The sequence below is a fragment of the Chiloscyllium plagiosum genome, unplaced genomic scaffold, assembly GCF_037043375.1.
Source record: "Chiloscyllium plagiosum isolate Xiang-an unplaced genomic scaffold, Cpla_swu_hap1 HiC_scaffold_95, whole genome shotgun sequence".
NCBI classification, from domain to species: Eukaryota; Metazoa; Chordata; class Chondrichthyes; order Orectolobiformes; family Hemiscylliidae; genus Chiloscyllium; species Chiloscyllium plagiosum.
In genome coordinates, this window is record NW_028270234.1 from 7501 (window position 1) to 23311 (window position 15811).

At 53.4% G+C, this 15811-nt stretch overlaps 1 protein-coding gene across 1 annotated transcript in view; it reads left to right on the forward strand.

The window, feature by feature from the left end:
• Positions 1-8040: 8040 nt before the first annotated feature.
• LOC122546070 (complement component C6-like) overlaps positions 8041-15811 on the forward strand; it is a gene marked incomplete at its 3' end in the record, with an annotated part of 81282 nt that continues 73511 nt past the window's right edge. The window contains exons 1-4 of the mRNA XM_087985690.1: positions 8041-8277; positions 12063-12185; positions 13258-13421; positions 14529-14754. Coding sequence (XP_087841816.1) covers positions 8088-8277; positions 12063-12185; positions 13258-13421; positions 14529-14754 — 703 coding nt within the window. The remainder of the gene's footprint in view (positions 8278-12062; positions 12186-13257; positions 13422-14528; positions 14755-15811) is intronic.

A 15811-nucleotide genomic window follows, 5' to 3' on the forward strand; every position in this document is an offset into this window, starting at 1 on the left:
ACACACACAAACTCACTCACTCACACTCACACAGACTCTCACACACTCTCACACTCACACTCACACTCTCACACACACTCTCACACACACTTACACACACACTCTCACACTCACGCTCACACACAGACTCACACACACTCACAGGCACACTCTCACACTCACTCACACACACACTCACACTCACTCACACATACACTCTCACACACACTCACCTCACTCACACACTCACACTCTCACACACACTCAGACACACACACACTCACACTCTCACACATTCTCACACTCACACTCTCACACACACACTCTCACACACACTTACACACACTCACACTCACGCTCACACACAGACTCCCACACACTCACAGGCACACTCTCACACTCACTCACAACACAATCTCACTCACAATCTCATACACACACATTCACACACACACTCTCACACTCACTCACACACACACATTCACACTCTCTCACACATACACTCTCACACACACTCACCTCATTCACACACTCACACTCTCACACACACTCACACACACACACTCACACAAACACTCACATACCCACCCGCTCACATGCACTCACACTCTCTCACACACACACTCAGACACACACACACAAACTCTCACACACACAAACACACACACACACTCACACTCACACACACACACACACACTCACACTCTCACACACTTTCACGCAAACACACACACACACACTCACACACACACAAACTCACACAGACACTCACTCTGACACTCTCACACAGACACTCACACTCTCACACTCACACACACTCACATACTCACACTCTCACACACTCACTCGCACACACTCACACACAAACTCACACACACAATCACAAACACTCACACACACGCTCCTACACAAACCCACACAAACTCACACACACTCACATTCTCTCACACTCACACACACTCTCACACACACTCACGCTCACACACACAAACTCACACACACTCACACTCATGCACACAGTCTCACACACGCACTCACACTCTCACACAGTCACACTCACAAACACAAACTCACACACACATACTCACACTCTCACACACACACTCACACTCACACACACTCTCACGCACACTCATTCTCACAAACTCACACACACTCACACAAAAACTCACACACACTCACACACACACACTCACACACATACTCACACACATTCACATACACACACACTCTCACACACACACACTCACACTTTCACACACACTCACACACTCACACTCACTCTCACACACACACGCTCACACATAAACTCACACACACACTCACACACACTCACGCTCACACATACACTCACAAACTCACACACACACACTCACACACATACAAACAAACACAGTCACACTCACACACATTCTCTCTCACACACACAAACACACACACACTCACACTCTCACACACACATTCACTCACACACTCACTCACACACTCACACTCACACACACATACTCACACTCACTCACACACACTCTCAAACACACTCACGCTCACACATACACTCACAAACTCACACACACTCACACTCACACACAAACCCACACACGCTCAGACTCACACACACACTCAGACTCACACACGCACTCACACTCTCACACACTCACATTCACACATACATAAACCAACACACACACTCACACACTCACACACACACTCACACACACAAACTCACACACACATACTCACACTCTCAAACACACACACTCTAACACACACACTCACACTCACACACACACATACACACGCTCACACAAACTCACAGACACACTCACACGCACACAAACTCACACACACACTCTCACACACACAAACACACTCACTCTCTCACACACACACAATCACACACACACAATCACACACACACAAACACACACTCACTCTCTCATACACACAATCACACACTCACACACACAAACACACACACTCACACTCTCTCACACACACACAGACACAAACTCACACACACTCTCACACTCTCACTCACTCTCACACTCTCATTCACACACTCACACACACTCACGCACACACACTCACACACATTCACTCTACCCACTCACACAATCACACACACACGTACACTCAACACACATTCTCACACACTCACACTCACACACACACTCTCACACACACACTCACACTCACACACACACACTCTCACTACACACTCATACACCACACTCACATACTTACACACGCACACACACACACAAACTCACACACACTCACACACATACAAACTCACACAAACACAAGCTCACACACACTCTCACACACACACGCACACTCACACACTCACACACACACTCACACACGCGGAGCGACACACAGACAGGCTCCATGTCAATAGGGGACTGGCTGGAGGTGAGGCAGGAGCCCTGGGGTCCCTAAGCTGGGATCGGGGCTGGGGGTGGGGTGGGGGGGAGGGGGGGAGGGGGGGTGTGGGGTGTGGGGGGTGGGGGGGGGGGCTGTGAGCACGGTGTGGAGCTGCTTCTGTGTGACTTGGACACGGTTACTGCCTTCTCCCCCTGTAACCCTCGAGCCCCTTATTAGGCAAGGACCAATTTCTCTCTGTCTTCAATACACTCAATAACTCACTCTCTGCAGCAATGAGTCCCACAGCTTCCCCACCCTCTGGCTGAAGGAATTCCTCCTCATCCCAGTTCTAAAGGGTCATCCCCTCACCCTGAGGCTGTGCCCTTGGGTCCTGGTCTCTCCTACTTCTCCATGTACACACAATGTAGGCCTCTCAGTATTCGGGATGTTTCAATCAGATCCCCCTCATCCTTCTCATAGAGTACAGACCCAGATTCCTCAACTGCTGCTCAGATGATAAGCCCTTCAGCCCCGGGATTATTCTAGTAAAACTTCCCCGGGCCCCCTCCAATGCCAGCACATCCTTCCTTAGATACAGGACCCAAAACTGCTCACAATATTCCAAATGCAGTCTGACCACAGCCTTACTCAGCCTCAGCAGTACATCCCTGCTCTTGTATTCTAACCCACTTGAAATGAAAGCTAACATTACATTTACCTTCCTAACTGCCAACTGAACCTGCATGTGAACCTGAAGGGAATCCTGAACTAGGAATCCCAAGCCCCTTTGTGTTTCACGTTTCCGAAGCCTTTCCCCGTTTAGATAATAGTCTCTGCCTCTATTCCTCCTCCCAAAGTGTATCACCTCACACTTTCCCACACTGTATTCCATCTGCCACTTGTTTGCCCAGTCTCCCAGTCTGTCCAAGTCCTTCTGCAGCCTCCCTGCTTCCTCAACACGACCTGTCCCTCCACCTGGCTTCGTGTCACCTGTAAACTGAGCAACACTGTCCTCAGGCCCTCCATCCAGGTCATTAATGTGTAATGTGAGTAGTTGTGGTCCCAACACTGACCCCTACAGAACTCCACTAGTCACTGGCTGCCATCCTGAAAAAGATCCACATCCCTTCCCTCTGTCCCCTGCCAGTCAGCCAACCCTCTATCCATGGCAGTACCTTGCCCTCCATGGGCACTTACCTTATGTGGCAGCTTCTTGTGCAGCACCTTGTCAGGGGTCTTCTGGAAATCCAAGTACATCACACCCACTGGCTCTCCTACATCTAACTTGCTCACTACCTCCTCAAAGAATTCTAACAGGTTTGTCAGGCATGACCTTCCCTTGATGAAGCCATGCTGACTCAGCCCTATTTTGCCATCCACTTCCAAATACTCCGCTATCTCATCCTTAATATTGGATTCTAAAATCTCACCAATGATCAAACCACACCCCCACCCCAATGTCAGACAAACTGTCCTGTCTTCTGCCTCCCTCCCTCCCTTCTTAAACAGGCGTGTTACAGTCCCATTTCCCAGGGAGCTTTACTCTGTATCTAACCCCGTGCTGCTCCTGTCCTGGGAGTGTTTGATGGGGGACAGTGTAGAGGGAGCTTTACTCTGTATCTAACCCCGTGTTGTCCCTGTCCTGGGAGTGTTTGATGGGGGACAGTGTAGAGTGAGCTTTACTCTGTATCTAACCCCGTGTTGTCCCTGCCCTGGGAGTGTTTGATGGGGGACAGTGTAGAGGGAGCTTTACTCTGTATCTAACCCCGTGCTGTCCCTGTCGTGGGAGTGTTTGATGGGGACAGTGTAGATGGAGCTTTACTCTGTATCTAACCCCGTGCTGTCCCTGTCCTGGGAGTGTTTGATGGGGGACAGTGTAGAGAGAGCTTTACTCTGTATCGAACCCCGTGCTGTCCCTGCCCTGGGAGTGTTTGATGGGGGACAGTGTAGAGGGAGCTTTACTCTGTATCTAACCCCGTGCTGTCCCTGTCCTGGGAGTGTTTGATGGGGGACAGTGTAGAGTGAGCTTTACTCTGTATCTAACCCCGTGTTGTCCCTGTCCTGGGAGTGTTTGATGGGGGACAGTGTAGAGTGAGCTTTACTCTGTATCTAACCCCATGCTGTCCCTGTCGTGGGAGTGTTTGATGGGGACAGTGTAGAGGGAGCTTTACTCTGTATCTAACCCCGTGCTGTCCCTGTCCTGGGAGTGTTTGATGGGGGACAGTGTAGAGTGAGCTTTACTCTGTATCTAACCCCGTGTTGTCCCTGTCCTGGGTGTGTTTGATGGGGGACAGTGTAGAGGGAGCTTTACTCTGTATCTAACCCCGTGCTGTCCCTGTCCTGGGAGTGTTTGATGGGGACAGTGTAGAGGGAGCTTTACTCTGTATCTAACCCCATGCTGTCCCTGTCCTGGGAGTGTTTGATGGGGGGACAGTGTAGAGGGAGCTTTACTCTGTATCTAACCCCGTGTTGTCCCTGTCCTGGGAGTGTTTGATGGGGACAGTGTAGAGGGAGCTTTACTCTGTATCTAACCCCGTGCTGTCCCTGTCGTGGGAGTGTTTGATGGGGACAGTGTAGAGGGAGCTTTACTCTGTATCTAACCCCGTGCTGTCCCTGTCCTGGGAGTGTTTGATGGGGGACAGTGTAGAGGGAGCTTTACTCTGTATCTAACCCCATGCTGTCCCTGTCGTGGGAGTGTTTGATGGGGACAGTGTAGAGGGAGCTTTACTCTGTATCTAACCCCATGCTGTCCTGGGAGTGTTTGATGGGGACAGTGTAGAGGGAGCTTTACTCTGTATCTAACCCCGTGCTGTCCCTGTCCTGGGAGTGTTTGATGGGGGACAGTGTAGAGGGAGCTTTACTCTGTATCCAACCCCATGCTGTCCCTGTCCTGGGTGTGTTTGATGGGGGACAGTGTAGAGGGAGCTTTACTCTGTATCTAACCCTGTGCTGTCCCTGTCCTGGGATGTGTTTGATGGGGGACAGTGTGGAGGGAGCTTTACTCTGTATCTAACCCCATGCTGTCCCTGTCCTGGGAGTGTTTGATGGGGGACAGTGTAGAGGGAGCTTTACTCTGTATCTAACCCCGTGTTGTCCCTGTCCTGAGAGTGTTTGATGGGGACAGTGTAGAGGGAGCTTTACTCTGTATCTAACCCCGTGCTGTCCCTGTCCTGGGAGTGTTTGATGGGGGACAGTGGAGAGGGAGCTTTACTCTGTACCTAACCCCGTGTTGTCCCTGTCCTGGGCAGGTTTGATGGGGGACAGTGTAGAGGGAGCTTTACTCTGTATCTAACCCTGTGCAGTCCCTGTCCTGGGATGTGTTTGATGGGGGACAGTGTGGAGGGAGCTTTACTCTGTATCTAACCCCATGCTGTCCCTGTCCTGGGAGTGTTTGATGGGGGGACAGTGTAGAGGGAGCTTTACTCTGTATCTAACCCCGTGTTGTCCCTGTCCTGGGAGTGTTTGATGGAGACAGTGTAGAGGGAGCTTTACTCTGTATCTAACCCCGTGCTGTCCCTGTCGTGGGAGTGTTTGATGGGGACAGTGTAGAGGGAGCTTTACTCTGTATCTAACCCCATGCTGTCCCTGTCCTGGGAGTGTTTGATGGGGGACAGTGGAGAGGGAGCTTTACTCTGTATCTAACCCCGTGTTGTCCCTGTCCTGGGCAGGTTTGATGGGGGACAGTGTAGAGGGAGCTTTACTCTGTATCTAACCCCGTGCTGTCCCTGTCCTGGGAGTGTTTGATGGGGGACAGTGGAGAGGGAGCTTTACTCTGTATCTAACCCCGTGTTGTCCCTGTCCTGGGCAGGTTTGATGGGGGACAGTGTAGAGGGAGCTTTACTCTGTATCTAACCCCGTGCTGTCCCTGTCCTGGGAGTGTTTGATGGGGACAGTGTGGAGGGAGCTTTACTCTGTATCTAACCCCATGCTGTCCTGGGAGTGTTTGATGGGGACAGTGTAGAGGGAGCTTTACTCTGTATCTAACCCCATGCTGTCCCTGTCCTGGGTGTGTTTGATGGGGGACAGTGTAGAGGGAGCTTTACTCTGTATCTAACCCTGTGCTGTCCCTGTCCTTGGATGTGTTTGATGGGGACAGTGTAGAGGGAGCTTTACTCTGTATCTAACCTCATGCTGTCCCTGTCATGGGAGTGTTTGACGGGGATAGTGTGGAGGGAGGTTTACTCTGTATCTAACCCTGTGCTGTCCCTGTCCTGGGTGTGTTTGATGGGGGACAGTGTAGAGGGAGCTTTACTCTGTATCTAACCCCGTGCTGTCCCTGTCATGGGAGTGTTTGATGGGGACAGTGTAGAGGAAGCTTTACTCTGCATCTAACCCCATGCTGTCCTGAGAGTGTTTGATGGGGGACTGTGTAGAGGGAGCTTTACTCTGTATCTAACCCCGTGTTGTCCCTGTCCTGAGAGTGTTTGATGGGGACAGTGTAGAGGGAGCTTTACTCTGTATCTAACCTAATGCTGTCCCTGTCCTGGGATGTGTTTGATGGGGACAGTGTAGAGGGAGCTTTACTCTGTATCTAACCCCGTGCTGTCCCTGTCCTGGGAGAGTTTGATGGGGACAGTGTAGAGGGAGCTTTACTCTGTATCTAACCCCGTGTTGTCCCTGTCCTGGGAGTGTTTGATGGGGACAGTGTAGAGGGAGCTTTACTCTGTATCTAACCCCGTGCTGTCCCTGTCCTGGGAGAGTTTGATGGGGACAGTGTAGAGGGAGCTTTACTCTGTATCTAACCCTGTGCTGTCCCTGTCGTGGGAGTGTTTGATGGGGGACAGTGTAGAGGGAGCTTTACTCTGTATCTAACCCTGTGCTGTCCCTGTCCTGGGAGAGTTTGATGGGGGACAGTGTAGAGGGAGCTTTACTCTGTATCTAACCCTGTGCTGTCCCTGTCCTGGGAGAGTTTGATGGGGACAGTGTAGAGGGAGCTTTACTCTGTATCTAACCCCGTGCTGTCCCTGTCCTGGGAGTGTTTGATGGGGACAGTGTAGAGGGAGCTTTACTCTGTATCTAACCCTGTGCTGTCCCTGTCCTGGGAGTGTTTGATGGGGGACAGTGTAGAGGGAGCTTTACTCTGTATCTAACCCTGTGCTGTCCCTGTCCTGGGAGAGTTTGATGGGGACAGTGTAGAGGGAGCTTTACTCTGTATCTAACCCTGTGCTGTCCCTGTCCTGGGAGTGTTTGATGGGGGACAGTGTAGAGGGAGCTTTACTCTGTATCTAACCCTGTGCTGTCTCTGTCTTGGAAGTGTTTGATGGGGACAGTGTAGAGGAAGCTTTACTCTGTATCTAACCCTGTGCTGTCTCTGTCTTGGAAATGTTTGATGGGGACAGTGTAGAGGAAGCTTTACTCTGTATCTAACCCTGTGCTGTCTCTGTCTTGGAAATGTTTGATGGGGACAGTGTAGAGGAAGCTTTACTCTGTATCTAACCCTGTGCTGTCTCTGTCTTGGAAGTGTTTGATGGGGGACAGTGTAGAGGGAGCTTTACTCTGTATCTAACCCCGTGCTGTCCCTGTCCTGGGAGTGTTTGATGGGGGGGGACTGTGATCTACACTTGGGTTTTTTGTGTATCTTGCTGACCGACTGGGCAGGAATGAGCTTGGCCAGTTTCCCGGTTTCCCAGTTTCCCAGTTTCCTGGTTCCTTGTTCCCGGAGCTAATCTCTGTTTCATGGTCATGTTCAGGACTCTGCGTTTGTCCGCGTTCACAAGACCATAGCAGTCTCAGAATTCCGGATGAAGGAGACGGATCTTCACGCCTCGGATACCTTCCTGGAAGCTGTGAGCAATCTGCCACTGGACTATAACTACCCCCTGTATAGCCACATCTTCCAGGATTTCGGAACTCACTACTTCAGCTCGGGGAAGACGGGTGGAGTTTACGACGTCATGTACCAATACGACCGGACAAACCTGCAGAGCTCAGGTCGCCAGCATGGCCACGCGGTGGGGGAGGGGGTGAGGAGGGGATGGGGATGGGGGTGGCGGGAGGGGATGGTGTGTACAGGGGGTGGGGAGAGGGGTCATGTCGAGATATTCACCGGTTGGGGTTGCGGTGGGGGGTAAATTGTGGTCATTGTGTTCCGATTCCCACGTACTCCCAGAGAGGGATGGATCTGCATTCACCAAATAGTCCCAAGAGAAACTCCCCAATGTTATCATGTCTCCTGTCACAGTCAAACCATCATCAGCCTTAAATTGCAGTCAATCTAAAAGACCAAATGCACTGTTACGGTCCTAACTGATGTAACTGTGGGCTGGGTCCAATCCCAGAGTGAACCCTCATGAGGTAGATCACTGATAGATTACCATTCCTGGTTGTTAGTCACTTGGGCATATTCACAAGAGGCTGCAAGTGTCCTTTACCAACAAAACAAAAGTTTATGACCAAAAAAAGATATTTAACAGAAACAAGCAATTTAAACCAAGAGTCAGTCAGAACGATCCTTTCACAGCTTCAACCCATTTCCTGACACTGTTCATGACAGAGTCTCGAGGCCAGAGAACCACCACCTTTACCCCAAACATTTCAGGGTTTGACTTCACTGACTCCAGTCTCCACACAACATGGGACACAGAGACAACTCAATGCATCCTCTGCCAGTCTGCTGACTTTAACTCATCCCCTCGTCTGACAGGTTCAGCGTCGTCCCTTCTGTGAGGGCTGGTGCCCTGAGGGTCTCTCCTGCAGCGGCAATACTGAGTTGCTAATGAAGGGGATTATTGCTTGTTAAACACCTTGTTAATGCCACAGCGCTCCCCATTCAGACTCAGCCTGGCATCTTCCCAAACCCACCAAACTAACTCAATCTCAACAAGGAGACCCGAGCAGGGACCGGACAGATTCAGCTCAGCACGGGCACTGAACAAACTCAATGTTGGGCACCAGGAGCCAACCTCTCAGGGCACCGGCCCTCACACTGCCCACGTCCATGGACATTGTCCTGCAAGAACTCTTATGGCACATCTCTCATCCACTTACAGGCCGCTCTGCCCTTCAATGCTGTACCTCAGGCTGTCCCGGGAACTCTCAGTGTAGCTGCAGCAAGGGCACTATGTGCACTGTGCACTGTGGGCCCCCACCCAAGCTCTGGGACCACCCCAGGCTGTATCTCTGGGATCCTCCCTCCCTGTGTCAGCACCCACTCCCTCTGAGTGTGTCTGGGTCCTCACAGTGCCCCTGCCCTGTCTTGTTACCGTGTGGCCCTCAGCCAATCCTGCTGCCTCACCTTGCTCCATAGCACAGGCCCAAAGCCAGGAAGTGTCTCATTGGCTGTCTGCTGGCCTTAGTCTGGCCAATGGGGGATAGCCTTCCCACAGGGGGTGAGGGGTCAGAGTCAGGGTCCTCTCCTGAAACTGGGCAGATTGGGAGTTGACATCGGAGTTAACCTAAGCCTATTGAGGCATGAGAGGAAGGATTCTGCTCTGGTCTGTGATGGCTACACCCAGCACCTTTGCGTACTGTACAGGGGTGTTTCTCGAATCTACAGAGGAGTGTTTGTGGGATTAACAAGATTATATTTTACTGTGTGTTGAAAAACTCTCAACTTGTCTCATAATTCAATTCGCTCTATTTAATCTTCATTTCTCGTGAGACACTAACTTGTGTTTCATTGTTAAAACTAAATCTGAAAAGTTTTATGTTTATGTTTCAGCAGCAGGCCACCTCGTTAGAATCAAAATAAATCACAGTCTAATCTGATGAGCCAGGCTTCAGTCTGGGATCAGACCTGATCACTAACAACACCATAACACGGTCATTGTCGCTGTTCTCGTCTTTTCCTCCTTGGCTATGGTACCTCTTTCCAGTTGAAACCTTCTTATTCCTAATTGTCTTCTCCCTTCTCTCTGAAAGAATAAAGAGGGAGAAGATAAACTTTGAGGAGATTGTAAGTAATATCAAGACAGACCGCAAGAGCTTCTTTGATTATAGAAAAAGGAAGAGAGAAGCTAAAGTGAACATAAGCCTCTTGGGGAGTCTGAGGCTGGGGAAATAGTAATGAGGAACCAGGAGATGGCAGAGGGACTGAATTGCTGCATCACTTCAGTCTGCAAACATTAAAAGCATCCCAAAATTCGAAATACAGACTCTGGGCAAACATGGGTTCACAAAGGGGAAATCACACCTGACACATTTACTCGAATTCTTTGCGGAGATAACAAGCCGGATGGATGAAGGGGGAGCAGTGGGTGTAATAGATTTGAGATTTTCAGAAGGTGCTCGATAAGGTGCCACACATTAGGCAACTTAATAAGAGCCCATGGTGTTGGGGGCAGTACATTAACATGGATAGAGGATTGGCTAACTGATAGAAAACAGAGGGTTGGGATAAAGGGGGGCATTTTCAGAATGGCAGTCTGTAACTAGGGGAGAGCCGCAGGGCTCAGTGCTGGGGACACAATGATTTACAATAAATATTAATGACTGGGATGAGGGAAGTGGATGTATATAACCATGTGTGGATTGGGTAGGAAGACACGTGGTGTGGATGAGATGGAGACGGCAGAGGATAGAGATAGGTTAAGCAAGTGGGGTTGTGGAATGTGGGACACGTGAGGTTATGCACTTTGACAGGAAGCGTAGAGGAGCTGAATGTTATTTAAATGGATAAAGACTGCAGAAGCGAAGGATCAGGGGGATTTGAGCGCACATCAATGAATCTCAAATAAACAACTACCATCCATATTCAGTGGGTAAGAGGGAACTCACATGATTTACTGGCCCTTTTCACAAGAGGAATGAAGTGTTAACATCAGGAGGTTCCGCTGAAACGATACAAGGCATGAGTTAAACCACAGCTGGAATCCCGCAAACTATTTGGGTCCCTCATCTGAGGAACGGTAGACTGACATCGGAGTCAGTCTGGGAAGGTTCCCTCACTGATCCCGGGGATGGAGGGAGTGTTCTGTGAGGGGAGGTTGAGGAGGTTGGGCCGGTGCTCATTGGGGGTTAGAAGGATGAGAGGTGACCTTACTGAAACGTACAGGATTCTCAGGGGATGTGACAGGGGGAGATGTGGGAAGGGTGTTCCCCCTAGTGAGGGAGAGTCTAGGACCAGAGGGAATCATCTCAGAATAAGGGTTCACCCATTGGAGACAGGGATGAGGAGGAATGTCTTCCCTCGGAGGGGAGTGAATCTGTGGGAGTCTTTCCCACAGGGGGCTGAGGGGGCTGGGTCATTCAAGGCTGAGACAGAGAGAGTTTTAATCAGGGAGGGGATCGAGGGTTATGGGGGAAAGGCAGGAAAGTGGGGATGGGGATGATCAGGTCAGACACGATCCCACTGAATGGTGGAGCAGACTCATGGGCCGAATGGCCTAATATTGCTCCCTGTGTCTTGTGAACCTGTCACCTTTACATCTCTCTTTTCTGTTCTCATTCATTCAAGTAATTTTATTTCCAAATGACCCTTCGATAGATCCCGATGTTTCATTTCAATTGTGTGTTTTCTGACTTTTCTGTCGATGCTGGGAAATTAGATGTTGCTCCCTTCCGAGAGCCTCCTGCAGTTTGTGTCTGTGTGTCTGCAGCTCCTCACTACCTCCACCCACTCACCAATCCTCAGACCCTCTCCCTCTCCCTCTCCCTCTCCCCGCTCCCCATCTGCTTCTCTCTCATTCTGACTGTCTGTGACGGGTGACCTGGACATCACGAGGTCATGGTTCAGGAATCACACATTGCCCTGACCTTTGCTCTTTGGTCCTGCTCAGGTCTAACACAAGCCGAGATGTGCGAGTGCGTTACAACGGAGACAAAAGTACGGGTGTTATTTATCAAAGTCACAAAAACCAGGAGACGGTGCACACACAACAGTATGACCCTGAAGACCAAAGGTAAGGGTCAAAGGTCAGCATTCAGGCAGGGTTAAGAGAATGAAATACTTTCTCACAATCAGTGGGTCACAAATTCAGGATACCCCTGGGAATGGGGGCTGGGATACCCTGGGAATGGGGGCTGGGATACCCTGGGAATGGGGCCTGGGATACCCCGGGGATGGGGCCTGGGATACCCTGGGAATGGGGGCTGGGATACCCCTGGGATGGGGCCTGGGATACACTGGGAATGGGGCCTGGGATACCCCGGGGATGGGGCCTGGGATACACTGGGAATGGGGCCTGGGATACCCTGGGGATGGGGCCTGGGATACCCTGGGAATGGGGGCTGGGATACCCTGGGGATGGGGCCTGGGATACCCTGGGGAATGGGGGCTGGGATACCCTGGGGATGGGGCCTGGGATACCCTGGGGATGGGGCCTGGGATACCCTGGGGAATGGGGGCTGGGATACCCTGGGGATGGGGCCTGGGATACCCTGGGGATGGGGCCTGGGATACCCTGGGGAATGGGGCCTGGGATATCCCGGGGATGGGGCCTGGGATACCCCGGGCATGGGGCCTGGGATTCCCTGGGGATGGAGCCTGGGATACCCTGGGAATGGGGCCCGGATACCCATGGGATGGGGCCTGGGATACACTGGGAATAGGGCCTGGGATACCCCGGGGATGGGGCCTGGGATACACTGGGAATGGGGCCTGGGATACCCTGGGGATGGGGCCTGGGATACTCTGGGAATGGGCCTGGGATACTCTGGGGGATGGAGCCTGGGATACCCTGGGGATGGGGCCTGGGATGCCCTGGGGATGGGGCCTAGGATACTCTGGGGGATGGAGCCTGGGATACACTGGGGATGGGGCCTGGGATACCCCGGGGATGGAGCCTGCGATACCCTGGGAATGGGGCCTGGGATACCCCGGGGATGGGGCCTGGGATACCCTGGGAATGGGGCCTGGGATACCCCGGGGATGGGGCCTGGGATACCCCGGAAATGGGGCCTGGCAGTGCCCTGTGGTACCTCCTGGTCTTTGGACCATGTGACGGTGCAGGCTTTGCTTTCTTTTGTGTTGAGGTTCGATTCTGGAAGCTGCAGAGAAGTCGGTTTCCATGGTGAGGGGAGGCCGCTCTGAGTTTGCTGCAGCCTTGGCCTGGCAGCAAGGACGGGCCTTCCCCACACAGCAGTACACCGAATGGAAGGAGTCCGTCCATGATAATCCCACTGTGGTGGACTTCACGGTGAGCACCCACCCCCTCCCCCAACCCCTACCTCCCCCCTCCAAAACCCCCTGACTCCCCCACCCCATCCCCCACCACCTTGATCCCCCCACCCCATCCCCCACCACTCTGATCCCCCCACCCTATCCCCCACCACCCTGATCCCCCCACCCCAACCCCCACCACCTTGATCCCCCCACCCCATCCCCCACCACCTTGATCCCCTCACCCCATCCTCCACCACCCTGATCCCCCCCAATCCCCACCACCTTGATCCCCCCACCCCATCCTCCACCACCCTGATCCCCCCCAATCCCCACCACCTTGATCCCCCCACCCCATCCCCCACCTCCCTGATCCCCCCACCCTATCCCCCACCACCCTGATCCCCCCACCCCAATCCCCACCACCCTGACCCCCCACCCCATCCCACACTACCCTGACTCCCCCACCACCCTGGCTCCCCCACCCCATCCCCCACCACCCTGACTACCCCACCCCATCCCCCACTACCCTGACTCCCCCACCCCATCCCCCACTACCCTGACTCCCCCACCCCATCCCCCACCACCCTGACTCCCCCACCCCATCCCTCACTACCCTGATCCCCCACCCCAACCCACACCACCCTGACTCCCCCACCCCATCCCACACCCACCCTGACCCCCCCATCCCAGCCCCCACCCACCCTGACTCGCCCACCCCCTCCCTCACCACGCTGACCCCCCAACCCCTCCTCCAACCCTCCCCCAGCCCCAATGCCTCACCTGTCCCCCACCAGCCTGACAACTTCAATGCCTCTCCCATGCCCCCCCCTCCACATCTTCCCCATTCCGTCCCTGCCCACTCCCTCTCCCTTCTCCCAATTTCTCTACCCCAGTAACCCTCCCATTCCCTCCTACCCTAGTTATCTCTCCCCCTCCCCGTTCTCCCCTCCCCCAAGCCTCCGTCTCTGTCTCTGTCTCTCTCTCTCTCTCTCTCCAACACCCCCACCCCCACAGTTTCTCTCCCACCCTGCTCTTCCCCACCCAGCCCAACATCTCCCCCCTCCCCCCCAACCCCGGTCTCCCCCCCCCCCCCCACCCCCCTCGGACTCCCCAGCTGATCTGATTGGTTTGATCCCTGCAGCTCCGGCCTATCCTGGGCCTGGTAAAGGGGATTCCCTGTGCGGTGACGAAGCGTAGGCACCTGGAGACGGCCATGTTGGAGTACATGGAGACCTTTGACCCTTGCCGGTGTTCCCCGTGTTCCAATAACGGACAGGCCGTGCTGCTGGATAACAGCTGTCAGTGTGTGTGCAAAGCCGGGACCTATGGGGACAGCTGTGAGCTACGGACCCCTGACTATCACTCAGGTAAACCCCTCACCTCGAGTTTTCGGGTACGTGCCCAGGCCTGTGGGGTTCCGGGTGGGTAAGGGGTTTGAAAGACTCGCCTCCCCTCCCAATCTGTCTCCATCAAGTAGGCAGGGCTCTTTTAGTCATGGGAATGTCAGCGATGGACAAAGGCCATTCAGCCCATTCAACCTGCCCTACTCTTCAATAATTCTCAGACTGGGCAGTATCAATATCAGAGCTGGGTCCAGGCAGTGCCTGATAATGGAGGGTTGAAGCCAGACCAAGCTGAGACAACCACCCAGCAATGTTATCACTGGGCTGTTAATCTCGAGACCCAGGTAACATTCCGGGGACCATAGTTCGAATCCCACCATGGCAGGTGGTGGAATTGGAATTTCATAAGAATCTAGGGATGGTGGGGTTGGGGGTGCAGGGATGGGGGTGGGGTTTGTGGGGGTGGGGTTTGTGGGGGTGGTGTGGTTTGTGGGGGTGAGGGTTGTGGGGGTGGGGGATGGGAGTGGGGTTTGTGGGGGTGGGGTTTGTGGGGATGAGGGCTGTGGGGTTTGTGGGGGTGGGGGTGGTGGGGTTTGTGGGGATGGAGGTGGTGGGATTTGTGGGGATGGGGGTGGTAGGGTTTGTGGGGATGGGTGTGGTGGGGTTTGTGGGGGTGGGGGTGGTGGGGTTTGTGAGGGTGAGGTTGGTGGGCGTAGGGGTGGGGTATGTGGGGGGTGGTTGGGATTTGTGGGGGTGGGGTTTGTGGGGGTGGGCATTCTGGGGTTGGTTCGGTGGGGGTGGTGGGGTTTGTGGGGTTGGGGGCAGTGTGATTTGTTTGTGTGGGGGTGGTGGGGTTTGTGGTGGGGAGGTGTGTGGGTGTGGGGGTGGGGTTTGTGGGGGTGGGGTTTGTGGGGGTTGGGATGGTGGGGTATGTGGAGGTGTGGGTGGTGGGGTTTGTGGGGATGGGGGGGTGGGGTTTGTGGGGTTGGGGTTTGTGGGGATGGGGGTGGGTTTTGTGGGGGTGGGCTTTGTGGGGGTTGCGGTGGTGGGGTATGTGGGGGTGGGGAGGAGTTTGTGGGGG